The 21,849-nt window shown below is 39.1% G+C and overlaps 1 protein-coding gene across 4 annotated transcripts in view; it reads left to right on the forward strand.

Annotated features, from left to right (window-relative positions):
• POU6F1 (POU class 6 homeobox 1) overlaps positions 1-21,849 on the forward strand; it is a 55,684-nt gene that overhangs the window by 21,157 nt on the left and 12,678 nt on the right. For all 4 annotated transcript variants that reach the window (XM_087925298.1, XM_026714749.2, XM_087925296.1 and 1 more), the window contains exons 2-4: positions 18,297-18,394; positions 19,270-19,477; positions 21,145-21,266. In XM_087925298.1, the coding sequence (XP_087781424.1) occupies positions 18,341-18,394; positions 19,270-19,477; positions 21,145-21,266 (384 nt within the window). In that variant the 5' untranslated portion in view covers positions 18,297-18,340. The remainder of the gene's footprint in view (positions 1-18,296; positions 18,395-19,269; positions 19,478-21,144; positions 21,267-21,849) is intronic.

The following is a 21,849-nucleotide window of genomic DNA, read 5'->3' on the forward strand; positions in this document are numbered from 1 at the left end:
CATTTTAGGCCATCCAGAGGAAGGCTGAGGCGCGGGATGAAGGGCTGGCGGCCTGGAGGGCACGTCTTTCCGGCTCCCCTCGGCAGTTGGGAGAGTTTTGAGCATTGGGGACGACGCCGGGTGGGCAGGAGGCGGTGGCGGGCGGGGACTTGACCTGGGCAAAGGCTGCAGGCGGGGTAAAGGAGGTGCGAAACTGGGGCTTCTCCAGCCCGAAAGGCTGCACTGACGTTGAGGCAGTGAGAAAAAGAAGGAAACTTCCCCTCCAAGCAAGAAGGGAGACCGGAGCTGGTTTGAGGATGGGGCGGAGGAGCGGACGGGCAAGCGAACAGAAAGGAGAAATTCAGGGAGTTGGCGAATGCTCGGAGCGAACTGCGCGGGAAAAGAAGAAACTCGTTGGAGCCCGAGCGCAGCCATAGAGCTTCTGTTCGGTGCCAGAGCTCGGCCCTAAATACATTAATAATGAGAAAATTCGAGAAAAGGCGAAACGCTGCCAGCAAAACCGAGACCGGCTGTGCCGCGCGTGTAAAGGCAAAGGCGACCCCATTTATTGTGGCTCGCATCTTTAAAACCCGACGCAAGTGATCTTCTGTGCGCCCTTGGAGGTTATTCTGCAGACTGATTGGTGGTTATTACGGGGTATATATAAACAAGAGTTGGAAAAGCAATGGTGTCGCCCTGCTTCTAGTTTAGGAGAAAGTCTGGGCGCTTTCCTTCGAGCTATTTATAGATTTTGAATCCCAGCTCCAATTGTTTTATTAGCTGTACAGAGCAATCTTGGCATCTGTCTACTCAGGAAGCCCCATCAACTGCAATGGGGGGCTTAGCTATGCCATTGTAGCCTTCAAAGCATCAGAGCGGCAGGAGTGTGTGTGTGTGGGGGGGGGGGATTGAAAAGTGACATCTGGTGATGTTTTTTCAATTGCACCACGGGGCAAAAAGAAAGGGTAACTGCTTCATATTTTATTCCCTTTTTCTCTCCAGTCTGTTGCTAATATAGGAAGTAGTAGCTTTTATCAGATGGCCTAAAAATCCTTGAAAACCATAGATCTTTCATTCAATCACATTATGGTTAGCCTTGAAAACAATCCTGTGGAATCTGAAATTAAGGAATGAGGGGTTAGGGTTAGGCCAAAGGACACAAAATTCCAGAACAGTTTCCCTCCCTGCTTCCTCTTCATTTTACAGACTTAGCAACAAACTAAAGACCCTGCTGCTAAATGTGATGGTAAAGCCATATGAAGCACATTGCTTCTATCCATACTATCCTGAACAGCTTCATTCTAAAAATTGTGTTGCATAGAAATCCAGATATGGAGGAAAACCTCCAATAACCTTTACTCTGAAATGCTGGTTTTGTATGTATTTACAATAATGTGAGTACCTGCCTATAATCTCAAGAAGAACAAGGAAGACACTATCCTCTTAGTAAGAACTAGAGTAGACCAGAGGATTGTAAAAAAGAATGTCCTTTGTTGAGTAAGCATGGATTTAAAGTGTATACATTTTGACCGGTACCTCTGCTATCTAAAACATTATGCATAAAAACCGCTGTAAAATAAGATCAGGTAGTCAGGGGCATTTCTTATATAGAGGTGTCCTATATAAGAAATTTGGATGAATCATTTGAGTTATTGTTGATGACAGTTTTTTGAAGGGTAGCAGTATTGTCTGTGGTGTTGAACAGCTTTACATCATCAGCGAAGAGAACACAGTTGCTCTTGATATGATCACAGAGGTCATTTAGGTAGAGTATGAAAAGAGTTGGTCCTAGAACACTCCCTAGGGGACACCACTGTTGACAGGTACAGAATTTGATAGGACGCTCCCAATTTTGACCATTTGTTGTCTGTTTGACAGGAATACTTCTATCCAGTTATGCAGATGTCCAGAGATACCATAAGATTTTAGTTTTAGGAGTAGTTTGTCGTGTACCACTGAATCAAAGGCTTTACAGAAGTCTATGTAGATTGCGTCTATTGCTTTGCCCTGATCGAGTTGCGTAGTCCATATGTTTTTGCAGTGTAAGAGTTGCAGATTGCAGGATAGTTTTTTTCTGAAACCAAATTGTTTATTAGAGAGCAGGTTGTTTGTCTCTAAATGGAGGGTAATAGATTGGTTAATAATTGATTCCATGACTTTACAGGTGATGCAGCATAAAGAGATTGGTCTGTAATTTTCAGCTAGGCTGGGTCTCTGTTTTTGAAGATGGGGATGACCATGGCTTGTGACCATAGGTATGGCAAGGAGCTGGTCTTGAAAGATTTTTCAACGATGATGCTTATAGGTTCGGCTATGGCAGTGGGTAGCTTTTTCAAGAAGTAGGCACATATTCCATCTGGTCCAATAGATAGAGATGGTTTTAGATTGCGCAGTGCTTTTTCAACATTGTCTTCTGTAAAATCGATATGTATTAGATCATTGTAGTTGTCTGTGGTTCGGCTAGGAAATACTGGGCATGATCCATTGCTGTTTACAAATACTGAGCCAAAGAATCTGTTAAAGAGGTAGGCTTTAATGGTGTCATCATTGCAGTCTTTACCATTAGGTCCTTTCAGGGGAGGGATGGACCTTGAGTCTTTGAGTTTGTTGTTTACAAAATTGTAGAAAGCGTGGGTGGAATTGGTGCGTAGAAGGTTTTCCTCTTGATTAATGTGATAATTGGTGCATTCAATTTTTATCTGGTGGCATAAATTTTTGTATCGGCTTTTGAAGTTGGCAACGTGACCAGATTTGTTTTTCCGCCAAAGTGATTTCTTTTTGGATTGAAGCTTCCTTATTCATAACAAATATATTGAATCAAAATCTTTATTTTGGTCATAGACCAACATGGCAACAAAATGTGATAATTAGAGCTAATTATTTTCAATTTTTTATGTGATAAGTGTTCTAAAAATAATCCTGTTAATAAGGAAATGAAGAGATGTGGCAGCATTGTTTTAGTGCCTGCTGAATTACTCTGTCCACAGTCCTTTTGGTGGGCTTTGAGTGGCAGTATTTGTGCAATAGATGTTCACACATGCTCAGGTAGCTGGTAAAAGACAGTGCATTTCTGGTCTCCTAGAGACTCCAGAATGAAGTGTGGATGTAATATTATAAGGAGTAGCTATATATATAAATGCTATTGTGTAAGGCGGGGTCTCAACCCCTGTTGGGAACTGGGCTACACAAGTGGCGAGCGATTAGGCAAAACTCCATTTGCACAAGCAGTCGGCAAGCACACACGCACGCTGTTTGCACAGAACCATCTTCTCCCTACACTCACCAGTGCTGCCTGCAGTGCTGGTTGCTAGAGATGGAAAAGTTAGGGACTGCTGGTGTGAAGCAATGTACAGGCTATGATCCTAAAATTCAGGAAACTTCATATAGAAAAGCAGGCATAGATGGAAGGGTGGAGTTCAGTGTGTCATCAGCCTAGAGTCCTTACATTCTCAGAAACGATCTAGGTCCAACCCTGTCTTGAATTATTATCTGGTGCCAATTTAATACTGAATGTTAGTTAATAGATTCTTACGTATTGGCTTGAGCAATAAACATTATGAACTGGAATTGATATAAAATCCAGATCCTTTGCACAGGAGATTTCAGTTCAGATCCCCACAGTCATGTGAGGTTGGACACCCTTTCTCAGTCTCAGTCTCCCTCATGCTCCCTGGATTAACATGAAGGTCAAATTGAGAGATGGATGAGCCATAAAATGGAAGTTAGCCTTGTAGCTGGCCATAAGTTCCTTGTATAAGTAAGAGAGAGATGGAAGAAATCTTACTCGTTTATTCGTTTGTCCCACTTGTATTACACTGAAACATGCTGGGGACATTTGATAATTTAAAATCATAACTGGAGACTTAAAACATCCATGGTACTGTAAGTAATAATCAGCCAGTTAAAAAACATCCACACTAATCCCATTAATAAGTAAACAATAATATCATTAACCAATCAAATAACAGTAATATTGATATACATATTCATTTGGGATGGGTTCTTCTACAGGTTCCATTCATATGAAGATATTACATTCTTTAAAACAGGTAATACTAAAAAGGTGGAACTTGTGAGAATCATGAATCATGGATCTGATTGTCCTTTCAGCACCTGTAATGTTCCATTTGTAGTTTATTATGTGTCTGGAGGTGCAATGCTGGAGGGGGTTGCAGTTGATCTTGTATTTTATTTGCTTAAGGGTAGGATAACTTGTCTAAAAATCAACTCATTTCACCTGGGTTAAATTAAAACAGTTCCAAGCTTTGGAAGATATCACACACACACACACACACACACACACACACACACACACACACACACACCAAATACTTGGTCACATCTTTTCTTGCATTTGAAAACTGTTTTCTGAATATGCCTTCAACCCAGCTGATTGTAGCCATTCATCATAGCCAGGTTTCTATTATGTGTCTGTTGATGTTATTAGATGTTATACCAAGGATTATTTTACTTCTGTTTTGATGTTCGCTGCCTGATATATGATCAGATTGGGGCAGTCTACAGAAGTATAAACTAAACTGGTTTTGTAAGCATGTGTTGCACTACATCTTAATTTAAAATTTTACATGTACTCCCATTTTATTATTCATTTTAGGATAGGAGGGCAAGCTATTGGCCCTGTGTCTACCTTTTTGAAAATCTATGTTCAAACTATCATTAAATGCATCATACTTCATTTATTTAAGGTGAAGAAAACAAATATTTATCAATCAAAGATAATACTTGTCGCTTAGCATTGAATTGTGGAGTCCTTTGTGCTTTCTCAGCTTGGTTGTTTTCTTGCAGACCTTGGGTAGTTGGATAATGAAACATTTGCAAGAAAACAAGCTCCAAGAACCCCACCAGCAAATGTTTAGTAGATTTACATTCTCACATGGAAATCCCGTTAATTAGCAATAGCAGACAATAGTAGTACTAGATATAACCTTCTCTTTTCCCTAACATGGAATGTCAATACATTGCAAACATTTAATTCAATGTTGTATTAACATGCTGTTTTATTTTGCACTGCAGGCAAAAAAAAAAAAAATCTCTTCCTTGTGCTGAGAGATCAAGAAACAGCTTTTATTTTTTATTCCTCTTTCCAAATTCATTGCATACACAAGCCAATATTTTATCTGAAATAATCTGAACAAAAGAGCTAAAATTTCTTTTTTTTAAAAACAAACATTTATGTCTTACTCTTCTCTTTGGTAAGGCAGGTTTCTCTTCAAAATGGAAAATGCCAGGAAAGAGCCCTTGGTTTTTATTTTAGTACATAAATTATCACATGCAACAGGTATATAATGTAATACAGTATTGTTCAAAAACAAGGAAGGGAAAGTCAGCAGATCCTAGATTCTGGAATTCATTCTGATCCCTTAATACAGGGGTCTTCAAACTTGATCGCTTTAGGACTTATGGACTTCAACTCCCAGAATTCCTCCTCCAGTCATGTTAGCTCAGGAATTCAGGGAGTTGAAGTCCACAAGTCTTAAACTTGCCAAGTTGGAAGCCCCTTGCCTTAATGGCATCAGAACGCTGGGTCACATGACTAGGAGGAAGAAACGGTTAGAATGAGACCATCATCAGCATTCAAAATACCACCCAGTTGCCTCTCCTATAGAGATGCCTGGATAAATTTACTATTTTTCCCTCTCCTTGGTAGCTCTTGACCAGATCTGACCCATTTTCAAATCTGATCCCTGACACACACACAAAAAAATCAAACCTGGTCCTAATCTGTTCTGTGCTGGGAAAATTACCCTGCTGACAAACGGACAGGCAGAGCCCCTTCATCTATTTTTTTAAAAAAATATTCTGTTGGGTCGAGGGGGGGGAAACACAACATTGCCCTCCCTGTGAAACAATAATTATAGGAAACTTCTGGAATGGTAATTTTTGCTATTTGTTGAACCAGAAGGAAGCAAGGAAGTAAATATCTACTAGAGTAAATGATGTTCTTTATGCTTTACATCAAAGGGATACAGTGTTACATCCTATTAAACAAATGTACACAATAAAACGGCAGTTTTACTTTGGTTCAGGAAGTTTCTTCTGTTCTTGACTAAATGTGACCCATGTTTATGACAATTTCCAGCTATAGCATTCATAATATTTCATTATTTCTGGCAGAATAATTTTGCCTCTTATATAGAACATTATTCTTTTTCCATTGCCTTGTAGAATAAAGCAATAATTCTATATTGTAGAAATATATTTAACTTTAATTGGAATCCCCTACCCCACTACCTCTATCTCTGATAAGAGGATGGTAGAGTTGACAGCTAATGAAGTAAGACAGTAAAAAATGAGAAAAGACACTTGGGGCACCCCAGAGGAGGAGGAGAAAATGCAAAGTTGCTAATGCAAAGCTGCTTCACATGTCAAAGCATTGCTTTCTAGTGGCTTCATGCCTGTTTTCTGCTTGAGCAGTGGGCTGGACTAGAAGACCTCCAAGGTCCCTTCCAGCCCTGTTCTGATTCTGATGCAGATCAGCTGCTGGTACAACCATCCACCTGGGCATCCTCTTCCCTAGGCTGCATCTGAAATGTGAGTCAAAAAAGAACCAACTTAATTCCACCTGATACAGTAGGTTCAGATTTTAGCAGTTGGACTGCTTTGCCCTGGAACTTAAGAACTCAAATACAGTATTAAGATAATTAGATTTATACTTTTAAGTGTTGGTGAATCCAGTTAATTCCAATCTAATCTGCATATTAAGATTAAGAAAACTATTGCTTACATATGTGAAACTGCCATATCACTTGTATAGATAATGTTGTTTTGAAGCTAGAAATTAAAACAGTGTGTTTTCTTCTAGCTCATGACATATGGTACCTGCAGATTGGAACCATTTACCTACTACAATTTCTTTGCATGTTCAGTGTGAATATACTAGGTTTTTGCCATAGTAAGATGCATCTTATTTTTATTTAGGAGGATTGTTTTGCTGACTGCAGCTTAAATTATCTAGCTTAGATATATTGTTCAGTGTGTGGCTGTCTTAGTAACTTGGTTTTCTTTTAGGAACAGTGTAATTGACCTAAGTTTCTAGCTGAGGTGACATCTTACTTTATAGTTTGGGGTGATGTTCCTTCTTCCCATACCCTCCTAACAATTTTAAGCAAATTCTCTGGTGTCTACGTTGTAAATGTATTTTCAGAGACCCTAGCAGTAAAAGCTTTTCAAAGCTGGATATCCCAGCACAGTCTTTCCAGGGATAAGAATGAGTCACCTTAAATAAGAGTGGAAATTTGGGATATTGGGGGCAGCCAGAATGTATTCCAAAAATTGTATTGGCAGGATTCACTAAAGTTCTCATTGTTTTCATGATTTTTTAAAACCACCTACTGTATAACAAGCTTGAGGTTCTCCCCCCCACCCTTGTTTCTTCTTCTTGTTTTCATCCACATTCTGGATTCCAAGCATGAAATGCACAGTATCTCAGTAGGCTGCGCAGAGCACATTTATCAGGATAAATGTAGGTTTAAAATAATCCTCCCAGCTATCTCTCCCAAAAGCCTGCTTAGAAGTACCTGCCAATATTTTAAAATACAAGAAAAGCTAGATTGAGGGCACTTGCAGATGGAGAATTTGAGAAATGGATACGTCAGCTTTCTGATCTCGGCTTCTCTGATTAAATATTAAAGCCACTGATTATCACATAAAACCAATCAAGCTGTTTAAAGGTTGCAGCCCTTCTGTCAATAATTTGCAGTCAATACCCACAAAGGTTTTTTTTTTTTGTCTTATCCAGGAGAAACTGCATTGCCTCCTTGGGAAAAATGCCATCAGTGTTGTGTCTCTCTTTTTCTACAAATTGTCAGTATTTTCCATTTGTCTAACCATAATGAGGAGGAGTGTTAAGCAAGTATATTCTTTCTCCCTTGTTCTATGAGTGTTTCTGGTCTCAGGTGAACAAGCAGTGAAACAAGGATGAGGGCAACTAAAGAATTAAGAGGCACTGTGATGGTTTTCCTAGCTGCAGCCTTTTAGTTCCATTGGATTTATAAATATTACCATCCAGTTTGGAGAAGGCATAGAAATTATGGTCAACATCATTTGAAAGGTATCAGGCACCAAACACTTTTCTGTGGAGGAGTTCCCCATAAGAGTCCAAAATGCTGGACTGGGAGGAAAATAAATTTTTAAACGTAGTTGTAATGCAGTTTTGTCCACATTTAGGCTTCCAGTTGAGATTTTACCCAACATGTATTTAAATGTAAATGCTGTGACATCATTCTTGGCCTTCCAGAAAAGAAAATGTGGATATTAGAAACTTCAAGACTTCTTAGATGTGCTTGGATACTATGTTAACCATGGCTTTTCCTGTTGCACAGAAAAGCCAAGAGGAAAAATGCAAGGAACATTTGTTATTTCTTTATTTCCTATCTTTATTATTTTTACAAATAGTTCAAGACAGCAAACAACTCCAGCACAGCTTCTTCCTCCTATTTTCCCCACAACAACCACAACCTGTGAGGTGAATTGAGCTGACTGGCTCAACATTACCCAGCTGGTTTTCATGGCCAAGGTGGGACTTGAACTCATGGTCTCTTGCTTTCTTGTCTAGTGTCTAAATTCCTAAATCAAACTAGATGTCTAAAAATATCTTCACTTGCAATCTACTTGAATCAGAAAGATGTTTTAAGAGTCCTTGGGCTCTGTATCGCTCTGGTGTTTTGCCTTGCTTCTGACTACATAATGTATAAATAAACGTGCAACCAATTCTCCTGCTTTATACGCTTCCAGGTTGAAGAACCATTTCTGCGTAGTGATAATCTGCAATCTGCCTACAGGCCAGATCTTTTAGGATTAGAGAACTAGGACGCTGTTAACAGTTTTCCAATGATACATTTCTTACCTATGGTAGAGTAAAGATAAGATTCTCCCTGGGATGCTATCTGGGACAGTTTCATGTCTGACTCATCAGCACTTGTAATTAAACTTGGTAATTATGTTCACTGTGAGATTTGGAGTGTTGCAAAACCATCCTCTCCCTCTCTTTTAATTTTGCACATTTTCAATTCTTTGTCACCATCTGCTGTGAAATGGCTGTGATTTTTGTTGTTGTTTTTCTGCAGTGCACACATAACATTGCCATCTGGGCAAAATTGTTTGTCCCATTAATTGCAGAAATATATGGAGAAGCAAATGAAAATGGTACTACATGTTAGTGGAATGTCGGCTAAATGAAATCCAGCCCACTTGTGAGCTACAGAACATGCACAGAGCTTGACATTATGAAATGTCTATTTTTATAGCTCTCTTGCTAATTGGTCTCTGCACGGCATCGAAAAAATAGCCCTCTGCTTGACTCTGTCCCACTGGGAGGACCTGAGAAGATCTGTTTCTTTGCAAGTGATAAATATCTTGGCTTGAATGTTATCCTTCTGTGCCTGGCTTCAGGCTTTTCATCATAATTTTTGCATGCAAAGAGAGTCTAAAAGTAACACTTCGATATGACTTGCTACCACAGCTTTGTGTAATGAACCTTTTTGTAAGGCGGGGGATAGGTAATCTTCAAACCCTACCACCACCGCCTGAAACTTTCATGTGGAAACTACACCTGCACTTATGCACACATATACTGTAAGTCCCTTGAGACCTTCATACCTTCCATCGTTTCTTCCTTCTGTGGAAAGGAAATGGGGACATATCTGAATGCTTACTGACCTTAATGGCAGAATGATTGAAGGCCTTTTACTGCTTTCAGTTGATTCTCCCCGTGTCTAGGGAAGGTTAGCTGCTCGTCAGTTTCTGAGGGATTCTTATTGTAAAGAGACATCTGTATGCTTTTATTCCCTCCTGGGCCCTGTCTCCCTCCCCCTGCCCCACCCATGTTTCCAATACAATCATTTCTTCTCTAGAAGGAACTTGGAGCTGCAGTATTAATGGTACTCTTACCAAATTATAGTTCTGACTGATCTATACTGAATCAATTGAATTGATCACCAGGCAGTACTAAATAAATCTAGGCTTTGCTCTAGAGTTGCTGGAAGTAGATGCCTATCAACCTTGCTTTTGATTTCATTTGTTCGTTAAATTAAGTACTGTACATGCAATTTCATTATATCTTCCTCGTACATTTAATGATCCTCTCCTTATCGTATTAAAGATTGCACTTTGGAGGCAAATTCTGGATTGGCTCTGAGTACCACATATGTGTTTATAGGGTTGCAAATCCTGCTTCAATAGTGCAAGACATGGCACTTGGTGAGGAGTTACAAGCTTTTTATGGTGTGAGACAAGCCTTAAAAGCTGCCCCACCTTCCTCAGTCGAAAGGACCTAGTTCATTCTCTTGAGGGACTTCTTATCTTTAGAAGAAAGAAAGCAAAGCAGACAACAAAGTGAATTATTTCTAGATTCAAGAGATACTGTGGGTTTCAGTTTCTTCTATTTATGCTGGATTTCTCAACCAGAATACCATCATCGTCAGACTTTTAAAGATTCCCTCAATTTGGATTCAACTTCTGATGATCCATTACAAAATTATATCCTTACACAGATAGTCCTTGACATATGACTATAACCGAGTCTGCTCATTACAATGGTATGTCGCAATGGTCATAACTGACTCCATTTTTGCAGCAGTCGTTAAGCAAATGCAGCAGTCCTAAAGGGAACCCCAGGTTAGTTAAGTGAATGCTGTGGTTATAAGGGAACGGTTTGCTAAGGGTATGGTTTTGATGAACATCTGAAGTTACTGCCAGGTTTTGACAAAACCATCATAAAATATGACCATGAGATACTTACTATAAATGGCTGTAAATGTTTTGCCAAGTTTGGTCACATGACCACGGAGTGGGCCCAACTGTTGGAATTTTGAATCTGGGTTGTAAGTCACTTTTTCAAACAATCGCAAAATGATCAGTTGCAAGTTGCAGTTACCTGAATAGTGTAGGTCCACCTTCAAGACTTCATATACTGTGATATACAGGTAGTCTGTGACTTAACAATAGTTTGTTTAGTGACTGTTCAAAGTTAAAATAGCACTGAAAATAGTGACTTCTGACCATTTTTCACACTTATGACCATTGCAGCCTCCCCATGGTCACGTGATTAACATTTGGATGCTTGACAACTGACTCACATTTATGGTTGCAGTGTCCTGAAGTCATATGATCCTCTTGTGACTTTCTGACAAGCAAAGTCAATGGGGAAGCCAGATTCACTTAACAAACACGTTACTAATTTAACAACTATAGTGATTCACTGAACAAATGTGGCAAGAAAAATTGTCAAATGGGGCAAAATTCATTAACAAATGAGTTATTTGTTAATTAGTTTTTAGTGACTAATTAAATTACTCACTTGGGCTCAATTTTGGTTATAAGTCGAGGACTACCACCTGTACTACAGGTGGATTCCAGAATTATTTGCCAAGCCAATGTTAGGCAAGCTAATAAAAGAATGCAGATCAGGGCTTTCCATTATGAGAGCAGTGGAAATGCATTAATAGAGTGTTCTATATCAGGCACAAAGAATCAGGATCATCAGTTAGGTTTTATTCAAGCCTATACATAAGAATCTGGTCAACTAAAATTCAACAATAAATTGGCGCCAGATAAGGGTCAACAGAATTCAGGAGGAGTTGGATTTGGAGCACGTTTGGGAATGTAGTGATTCTAAGCTTATGACACATTTAACTCCACACACCACCAAACTTTGCCTGCTCCTCTAAATCCTCTTCCTGTTTGAATATTCTAAGTGGACAAGTTCTCCAGTTTCTGAGTAAATTCACCTTGTTGTCTATAGGCTTGAATAAATCATCTATCCTGCCACATAACTGGTGGTCCTGATTAATTGATCTTGTGTATCAATAAAAATCCCTAGAAATCTCTTAAAAGGCACAGCACCACCCCCTTGATACCATTAGGCATTTATTTGATATTTTATTCTTTTTTTGTAATTTTGGTTTCTTTAGCTTTGGAGGACAAATAAATGATTGCATGCATGGTAATTTTTCATAGATTAGGTGGCCCAAACTGGTAAAATTATATGTAGGCTTAATAATAAATGTGTAGGGCTGGGTGGGAAGGTAAAAGTGTTCCGTGCGCCTTTGGCGTGCAGTCATGCTGGCCACATGACCACAGAGATGTCTTTGAGCAGCACTGGCTCTTTGGCTTTGTAACGGACATGAGCACTGCCCCCTAGAGCCGGAAACGACCAACACGTATGTGCGAAGGGAACTTTACCTCAGGCTGTCTACCAGTATCTGTGTAGTAAATCTAATTAAAATAAGGACATTGTTCTAAATTAACTAATGGTTTGAATTCTCTTTTCTCTTAAAGCAGAGCTTACAAGATAATTATCTCTGTGCATTAATCTTTTCCCGTCTGAAATCCACTTAAGGAAGATGATGACACCAGAGATATCAACGGCAGATAAGAGCAAGATGTTTCAGAAATGGAACATAGGAAAAGGGACAGCAAAGATGAGCTATAGAGCTGGCATGTGATTTTTTTCTTTTTTTTATAGTTTGCCTTGAGGGATTGTAGGTTGGCCTAAGTGAATCTGGAGGGGCTCTGCAGTTTTAATACATTCAAGTTATACATAAAGCTCTCCGGTATATCCCTGTTTTTTTTTTTTAAAAAAATAGCATGATGTTTTTGTTTCTGCATTATAAGATTTCAAACTGCAGACAGTAGCAGATTTTCTGCACGTATAGCATAAGTAGATGGAAGTATATGTGATTGGGAAATAATGAAAATAGCATCTTAGTTGACAAAAAAACCCCATCTGACATTAACTCAGGAAATGACCACAAATCAATCACTGTCTGAAGAATGACCTAACACAACACAAGTCTCAGGGATTTTGGAAAATGGGGGAAACTGAAGTTGGAACTCTTAGAAGTCTTTTGGGGTGGTAGTTCTGCTCTCATAAATCTAAGTTAGCATCTCCGTTTCAAATTTTCTCAAGAATTGTGAAAGTTGGAGGCTGGAATTTGTGACCTCCTGTGTAGCTGTATAAAGAAAAATTCAATTCCATCCATCAAGGAGTTGAATGCCATCCAGACAAACTAGATAAGTGCATTACAGATACTCCTTATAAAAAATGAATCAAGTCTTCTATAAAAACAATTACCTTTTCACAAGGCAGTAAAGGGACTGTATGTGAGGTTATGAAAACGTTTACAATGGAGCTCTCAATCCAAAACAAGTAAACAGATACAGAGCCTGATACAAATAAAAATAATCCAATACCAAGAGCCTTTGAAAGAAAGGTAGACGATGAGAAAGGAGATATTGAGTTGTCTTTCAGGCAGTAATGTGAAGAGTTTAGAATTCTGCAGAAGGATTTGAAGATCAGTTTATATCAATGTTATTCAACTTTGACAACTTTAAGATATGCGGACTTAAACCCCCATAATTTCCCAGCCAGCATGCCGGCTGGGGAGTTCTGAGAATTAAAGTCCATATATTATAAAATTGCTAAAGTTGAAAAGCAGTGGCTTTGGCTTGCTTTGTTTTTAGTAGTAAAAATAAGTGTAATTAAATATGTACTTTGGATATCAGGAAATTGGCTTTAATAAATCGGGGGGGGGGGAAAGGCTAGATGGGGTTCAATAGCTGGATATATTCAGAGGTGAAGAAGCCTTAAGATAAATTAGACTTCCTGAAGAGCAACTTATCCAGGCACTGTCATTGATAAGCAACTGCAGTAGGAAGAAACATTACACAAAAATGCTTTGTGGGCACTAGAATTGTTAAAAGAACATGCTTAAGAAATGGGAAGGCAAGTATGGACAATTGGTTCACACCTGCAGAGACAGAAGGAAAGAAAGTTAAAAACAAGGCAGGACAGGGGAACATGAAGCATAAACCCCCCAAAATATCTGAGTACTAGCTCTATATGTGCTTCGCTATAAAACTACAGTATGTGATCAGGCTTAGTTTTGGGGGAGGAAAATAAGGGGAAAAAATTTCTGCCTACCAGCATCCATCAGTATTCAACTGGCTTAGCGCCCTGTCAATATGTGTGAGAGTTGAGGGCTATTTGGAAACTGAAGCAGTATTAGCATTTGAGTGTGAGCAAGGAGACAGCAAGGAGCCTGGGTGTGGCTTAGCTGAACTGTTCTGTACTAAAGCTAGTTGCTGCTGTGAAAGTAAAACAAACTCCTCTGCTTGTGTTTTGCATTTGGAACAGATTTCTTTTCGGGTGGGGAGGAGGAGCAGGACTCCTTAGCATCAGAGCATGTTAATAATAATATATGAAGTATTAATGCTCTGATGGTTTTGAAAAATCCTTTCTTGGTGAGCACGTAGAAGTCAAGAAGAACATACGTGCCAAATTTCAAGTTTGTAGGCTTTACTGTTCTGGAGATTTTGTGATGATGCATGAGTGGTATTTCGCTTTTATATATATAGAAGATTTGAAGAAAGGAATTGAATTGATAGGTCATCCACTCAATGAGGATGGTGTAAATGTTAAAAAACAAAATTGAAAAAGTAAACACAGACAAAAGGAAAAGTATATTGATTAAGAAGTGCCCATGGCTGGTTTGAGATCAGGGCTATGGTACAAAAATGATGAGGAGTTTATTGTCTGACGCAGAAGTCTTAAATAAGGAATTTAAGACTTCTGCCACAGACAATTATTAAAGCAACTTGCTAATGTGTTCTCAGAAAATCATTCATTATTTCTGAGATGTTCTGAGGAACGGGTAAGATGCCACAGAAATGGGAAGAAAGGATAGTAGAGCAGTAAAATATCTAACAGAAAAGGAAAGATAAAACTATAAATCAATTAAAGTGATTCCAGTACAGTATGGAAACTTACCAAAACAGATTATAATAATGACATTTCGTGGAATAATTAATAAAAACCAGTGCACCTCTGGCTAGAATAATTCGTGCCAAATGTGTTTTCAATCGGGTTATTATATAATGCATTATGATAATATAGTGGATGTAATGTATTTTGATTTCAGCAAAACATTGGCTAGGTTCCTAGTGGTAATTTAGCTAATAAACTGGTTAAAGGAGTGATAGATGATCAAGGCTAACAAGCCAATAATAAAACAGCCAGTTTGATGTAGAGGTTAGAAGCAGGGAGAGTAACCCCGCCTTAGACATGAAGCCATCTGGCTGACCTTGGGCTAGTCATTTTCTCTCTCAGCCCTAAAAAGCAGGCAGTGGCAAGCCACTTGTGAAAAACCTTGCCAAGAAAACTGCAGGGACTAGTCCAGGCAGTTGCCAGGAGTCAACGCTAAGTTGTAGAGGGAGACAGAGACAGAAGGAGCGGGGCGGGGGGAGAGAGACTGTCCTTACAGGATGTATTCATATAACATGCTTAACCTGAATTAATTAAACTGTACAATGGCTGCACAAGGGATCAAATTCATCTTCAGTAGAGATCTTCAGCAGATGGCCCACACGCATCTCTTATGGATGCTCCCATTCTGGATTACCTGTATTATGAAGTGTTTGAGTTGAGTGACCTACAAAGCGCTTTCAAACTGTTTTGTTCCTAGATAACCTATTTGTAGGCCCAAATTCAAGCTATGACACAAAGGACCTTTGTGTCTCTGTCTTATTTCCTGATCTAAGGCACAAGAACAATCTCTTTAAACTCTCCTCCCTGAGATGGTTGCTGAACAGTAAGGGGATATTTCTCTCTTGCTGACAATCTGCCCATTTTGCTGCCAAAGCTGGCTCTCTGATAGCGCTGCTCCCTGGATTTGAACGGGAGCACTTAGGAAGGACCCAAGATGGCTTTTGGACAGCCGTGGACCCATTTGGGAAGGGGATTCTTGAAGATTCCAGTTCCTTTGGGAGCAGTCAGAAAGTCATGGGCATCTGTCTTCCTGTTGCCATTTCAGGTTTTTATAAGCATGCCTGGGCTTTTTGAATTTTTACTTTGCTTTTTATCTTTAAAAGTAGACCAGCTGACTGAATGCTGATTTATTTCAAACCCCTGCTGGACTTCAGCTGTTCTCTTTTTTTTTTCTTTTTTCCTTTGATCTATACAATTCATTTTCTGTATAGAAACAGGGCATGCTTGTGGATGGCGAAGTGCTTTTATTTGATTTACATTAACATTGGACTCTCGCCGCAAGCTTTTTGCATCGTTTTAATTTGCAAAATGCTTGGGAGTTTATTTCTTTTTAATTTTAATTTTAATCTCGGATTGAAAGATCCAGAAAATACTTTTCCTGTTTTCTTCTGCTTCAGGCTCCTTGTTCTCTGGTTGAGCTTGATAGAGCATAGTGTTCGTAGTGTTTCAGAGTACAAACAAGCAGTGGCTGAAATCTGAGAAAAATCTTTTGGCAACATGCAGCTCTTAGCTGAAAGCTTTTTTTTAAAAAAAGTTGACGACATGATAATGATCATGGAAAATATCCCGAGGCATGTAGCTTTGGAGGAATTTGATTTGAAAGCTGTAGATCAAAGAGATATCAACTGTACAGACGGGGAACTACGTTGATTCCATACATCTCTCTGAACTTCAAGTTTGCATTTGTTTACAATAACAGAAGCCTGACATGGAAAAGTGACAAATTGGTTTTTTTTGGGATGGGGGAAGATTGGGGAATGGATTTATTACTCTTAATTGCAAGCCACTTTTATCTGGACTTTGTTGTAGAGACTGAATGTATTATATTTAATCAGATAACAACTGATAAAAGTATCAAAAAAACCAAATGTGGATATTTGATCAAGGATGAATTACTTTTCACTTTTGGAAAGATTTGGGATATGCCGTGGTAAATTTTCTATGAGTTGATTACAGTAACATTTTGTTAACTGAGTTTTGAAACTCTAATCTTGTCCTTTTCATTCTTATTGTTCTCCCTGTTACCTATTTTGTCTTTAATGTAGTATATAGATGACAGGTCAATATTTTGCATATAGATTTATTTGTTTTTTAAAAAATTGGGGGGGGGCTGTTTTGCAAGGGGTGGGAACTAAAATTGTAGCAATGTATTAATGAATATAATTCCCCAGGGGGAATTCTATGTGTATATATGTTGGGGTTCTCTTTCTCTCTCTTTTTTTAATGTCTTGTATGCGTTATATCTTTGGTTTTTTAAATTTTTAAATTTAAATTTCTTGGAGTTTTGTAATTTAACTTTTTTTTTTCAATAAAATAAAAATATGCTAAGAAGAAAAATCTCTTTAAACTCCTCCTCTTTCAACAGTACAGACTATCCACCTCTAACCACGGTGCACACAAATAATCCTTTCACATTAACTGCTTCCTTCTAACCATAAACCAAGCTTATCCAGGTTAATTAAAGTTAGCATCTGGAATACAAATAATTATTTGGCAATCTACAATTGTCACAGGGCCAGGGAAGATTTGAAGGATCAAGCAAGGTATATCTTGACAATTAAGAGCTGACGTCAAAATCTTTTGTCATGTAGAATTGGCCCATTTTTTTTGCAATGCAGCTGTGGCAGTGTTTCCCAACCTGGACCACTTTGCAATGTGTAGACTTCAACTAGATTTCCTAGCCAGCATGGCCATTGCTAAGAATTGTGGGAGCTGAAGTCCACACATCTCAAAGTTGTCCAGTTTGGGAAATACTGAGTCACAGAATAGCAGCACTGTACAGGGAGAACTGTTGGGCCTACAGTAACTAACAGTTGGCATATTGCTTTTCAATGGCTTCTTAGAAGGACGCATCCAATTCATAGATCTTGGACCAATGGGAACTCAAGTGCTCCTTGGGAAAAGGGGGAGGGGTCAACAGTCACTTTCTGTATCACATCTAAGCAGAGGAGTCAGGAGCTTTCCATATCATTCTTCAATAAATAATTTCATATTGCCTATATGTAGCTTCGGTTGAAGGCTATCAAACACCTTGCAAGAAGCAAGATAATATTGGGAAGTGCCTCAGACAAACACACTTCCTCTGATTTACTGGCATATAAGAAACAAGGGAAGGGAAGCACAACCAGGGTTGCAAAATGATTTTATTATTGGCTTTTTCAATAAAATACCATTTTTGTCTTCCTGTGGAGTTAATTTTCTGGTTTGGTTTACCAAGTGGGCTAACATACAAGCAGATAACACAGCCATGTAGAATGAGCATGTCAAGAAGAACTACATCAGGGTGCAAGGATCAGAAGTGGATTTCCCTTGTTGGGTTCTTCTATTTTGTTACTATAGAGAGTCCATCCTTTCAAAACATTTTGAGCTTCCTTTAACAGAAATATTGAGCAGAATCAGAGGGCGATGAAGGAGCCAGATAAAAGGGTTTTAAAAAAAGCTTTAACAGGGCTGGATAAATTCATAAATATGGAGAATAAGATGAGCTAAAGGTGAGTCTGACATACAAATATACTACTCTGTTGCTTTTCAGTATGTGACCCATCAGTTGCAGCACCCATTTTTCAGCACTGAATCATGGAGACTGAAACTGTGCCTCCACAGGAAGCTTCCCTGACTGTTAATGAACAGGTATGTGTCTCCCTGACCTTCCAGGGATGTGGAAAAGGAAAAAAAACCTGCAGCAAGGCAGGGTACGAAGCAAAGGCATTGATTTGGTTCGTTGTGGCCCTAGTGAGAGATCTCCACATATTATATGGAGAGATTGTGTGTAGATGTGCAAAAGGAAGTGAGCATTTAGCCATGTGTTGGATTTGTGGCTGCTAAAAGATTTTACATAAGCCCCTTATATAAAAAAATGGAAAGTCATCTCCCTCCCCTTCCTTCCTTCCTTCCTTCCTTCCTTCCTTCCTTCCTTCCTTCCTTCCTTCCTTCCTTCCTTCCTTCCTTCCTTCCTTCCTTCCTTCCTTTCTTTCTTTCTTTCTTTCTTTCCTAAAATTTATATAGCCACCATCTCATGTTGTGTGACTGTGGGCAGTGTACAACAGTCCAATAATGCAGTAGATACATAAAACAATCATTATCTAAAACTGTTATATAAAAATTATTTTAAACAAATATTTAAAACTAGGAAGGGAAAAGTAATACAGAAAAAGAAAATAATAGACAATAGGGATGCTGATAACACCTCATTTATCTACCGTACCTTATATCCAGTCTGATAGCTCATCACTAACAACCAAGATCTGCAGCCTGGTTTTCAGGCAGAAAGTTTTCCAAACCTCCTTGGTTTGCATAGTCAGGGTCATCATCGCTGCCCCCGCCCCCGCTTCCCTATTTAAGAATTCATAACTATGTATATACTTATACCTATTATCTTGTAAGCGATTGACAAATAAATAAATAAAACAAATCCAATACATATCTCCCTAGTTGCTTCACTTTGCCTGTTGTATTGATGATTTGGAGAGCTGATATCCCTGTGATGCTTTGCTATCTTTTCTCAGGTCATTGTGATGTCGGGACATGAGACAATTAGGGTACTGGAAGTGGGAGTAGATGCTCCAGTCTCAATAAAAAATGAAGGGAAAACGCTGAAAGCAACAGATGCAGCAGCTGGAGGAGAGGATTCTGCAAACTGCCCTCCAGAATCAAGTAAAACAGGACAGGAAAGGGTACAACAAAACCCAGAGAAGGCATGCAGAGAGTCCAGCGGTAAGTGGCACTTCATATGTTTCCATTTATTTGGTCGTCCTCGTCCTCACCCTGTTATCCAATCAGAAGATCAGAAAAGTAAAAATGGAAGTCATATGGGACAATTTCATAAGAAACATAGAACCAGACTGTGTGCGGCTCTCACAAAGCTTAGCAAGTATCATTTATGGGGATGTGTATTCAGGAAAAAAAAAACCTCCTTTTCTTTGATTGCTAAAATGGTATGTTGGAATAGGAGAATCTGTAGACCTCAAAAACACATAAGGTGAACCATGGAGGTCTCCCTAGGTCCTGCTTCCACCTACTGAAATTCCTTGTTTTATTCTTTTCCAATAGCTGAGGGATGCTTCCATACAGAGGGCTCTGGGACTAGCTACCAGCAAACATTCTGTGCAGCTCTCCTTTTGCAATAAGACAAATGCATTTTCTCATTACTTCTTCCATTTGTCTGTGTGTCACTACGTTTAAGTAGCTCTGTACTAAGAATTTCCCTCTTGAAGGATCATTTCATACCATGCTTACTAGTTATATATGTTCTTGCTCATGTATACCCATCATGCTGTATTCTTTTGGAGTATGCAATACTATAAAAAGCACACACACACACAAAAAGGGGGAAGGGGGAAGAAGAAGAGTGGTGTGGGGTCCTAGAGATGAAGATACTTGCCTCACACTCAGGAGATTGAGAGTTCAATCCTAGGCAGCAGCAGATGTTTCTCTATCAGGGCACAAAGAGAACATATCTGCTGCGAACTTCACAAAGGTATCTGGCATCCAGCCAGTAAGCACTCGGGTCCATTCAGTCACCCCAATAAAAGGGATTACAGGGTCTTAAAAAGAAAAGAAAAAGAAATTAAAGGTATGAGATTAGAAAATAAAATCCAAATAAATCTAGTCCACAGCTATGCCATTATAATTTCTAAACCTTTCCATGAAACAGTGTTGAACTGTTTATTAAACTTTCTCTCTATACTTAAGATTTTATTTCTATTATTTTACTCATTAACCCCCTGTTAACTTCGTGTTTATATAAAACATATTTCAAGCCTACCCACTTAGCTATATGTGTTCTTTAAATCAACAAATGCCATAATAGCAAGCAAAGGCCACCTTTGCCTAAATCATCCTCATGCTTTCCTACATATGCATTCTATGGCTCTCTAATCCAGATACTATTTACCAGCAGACAATACAGCGACAGTAACAGAATTGGAAGGAATCTTGTAGGTCATCTAACCCCCTGGTCTCTATACTGTACTCTACTCTACTCTACTTGATAAATGGCTAACCAATCTCTTCTTAAAATCCTCCAGTGATGGGACACCCACGATTCCTCTGGTTAATTGTTCTCATCATTAGGAATTTTTTCCTTAATTCCAGGTTGCTTCCCTCCTTGGTTAGTTTCCATCCATTGTATCTTGTCCTGTCTCTGGTGCTTTGCTAAATAAGTTGGCCCCTTCTTCCTTGTTGGCAGCCTTGGAAGACTTCAAGTTATTGTAAGATGTAGTAGACTGTTCCCTACAACTCACCAGTTTGAGATGCATGTAGTCTATTGGCCCATGTTCAGGACATCCTCTTCAGTCCATGAAAGTAACTTGATTTGATATACAATATCCAGGATGATAATTGAAGAGGTTACCAGAATAACATGTTTCCTCTTTTTTAAGGTGAAGTCAAGGCACTGCCTGAAATAACACCTGTGCCTATCCCAGGAATTGTGCCATTTAGCCAAGTGACAAGCCAACCAACACCAACTTTAACTCCTGTCACAGTGCAAGCAGCACCACAGGTAACTATCCTACTGTTCTTGTTTTCATAAACAGGAGGGAACCTCTTGGTCAGTGAACAAAGGAAATACTGTAGTGCATTCAATTTCTCTAGTGGAGTCAGGAGTTCCCAGTGCCCTGTGGAGCAGTTGAATATGGGCAGGATACTTAGGCAGAAGAAGAATCTTTACTTTAAGCCCACAGCAACATTCCCAGAGTGTCATGGAACTTAGAGGTTCTTGGATCTAAGATACTTCTTGATGTTATGGATCGGGGGTCTCCAACCTTGGCAAGTCTAAGATTTGTAGATTTCAACTCCAAGAATAATCCAGCCAGACATGCTGGCTAAGGAATTCTGGGAATTGAAGTCCCCAAATCTTAAAAGTTGCTATGGTTGGAGAGCCCTGTTACAGATAGCTTTGGTGCTCTGGAATGTGCTGTCTCTCTCTCTTTTTCTTTTAAGGATACAGTTGACAAAGCTTTGTAGAAAGAAATCAAATGCAGCCTTCCAGTGTTTTTCTTGGCAGGCATTTGGGTGGCTTTTTTTTTTTTAGAGTGCTGCAAGATACACAAATGCAACTTGACATACTATTAATCCCTTATAGG

This window comes from Pseudonaja textilis, chromosome 2 (genome assembly GCF_049901715.1).
Source record: "Pseudonaja textilis isolate UNSWEBS1 chromosome 2, rPseTex1.2, whole genome shotgun sequence".
In the NCBI taxonomy this organism is placed as follows: domain Eukaryota; kingdom Metazoa; phylum Chordata; class Lepidosauria; order Squamata; family Elapidae; genus Pseudonaja; species Pseudonaja textilis.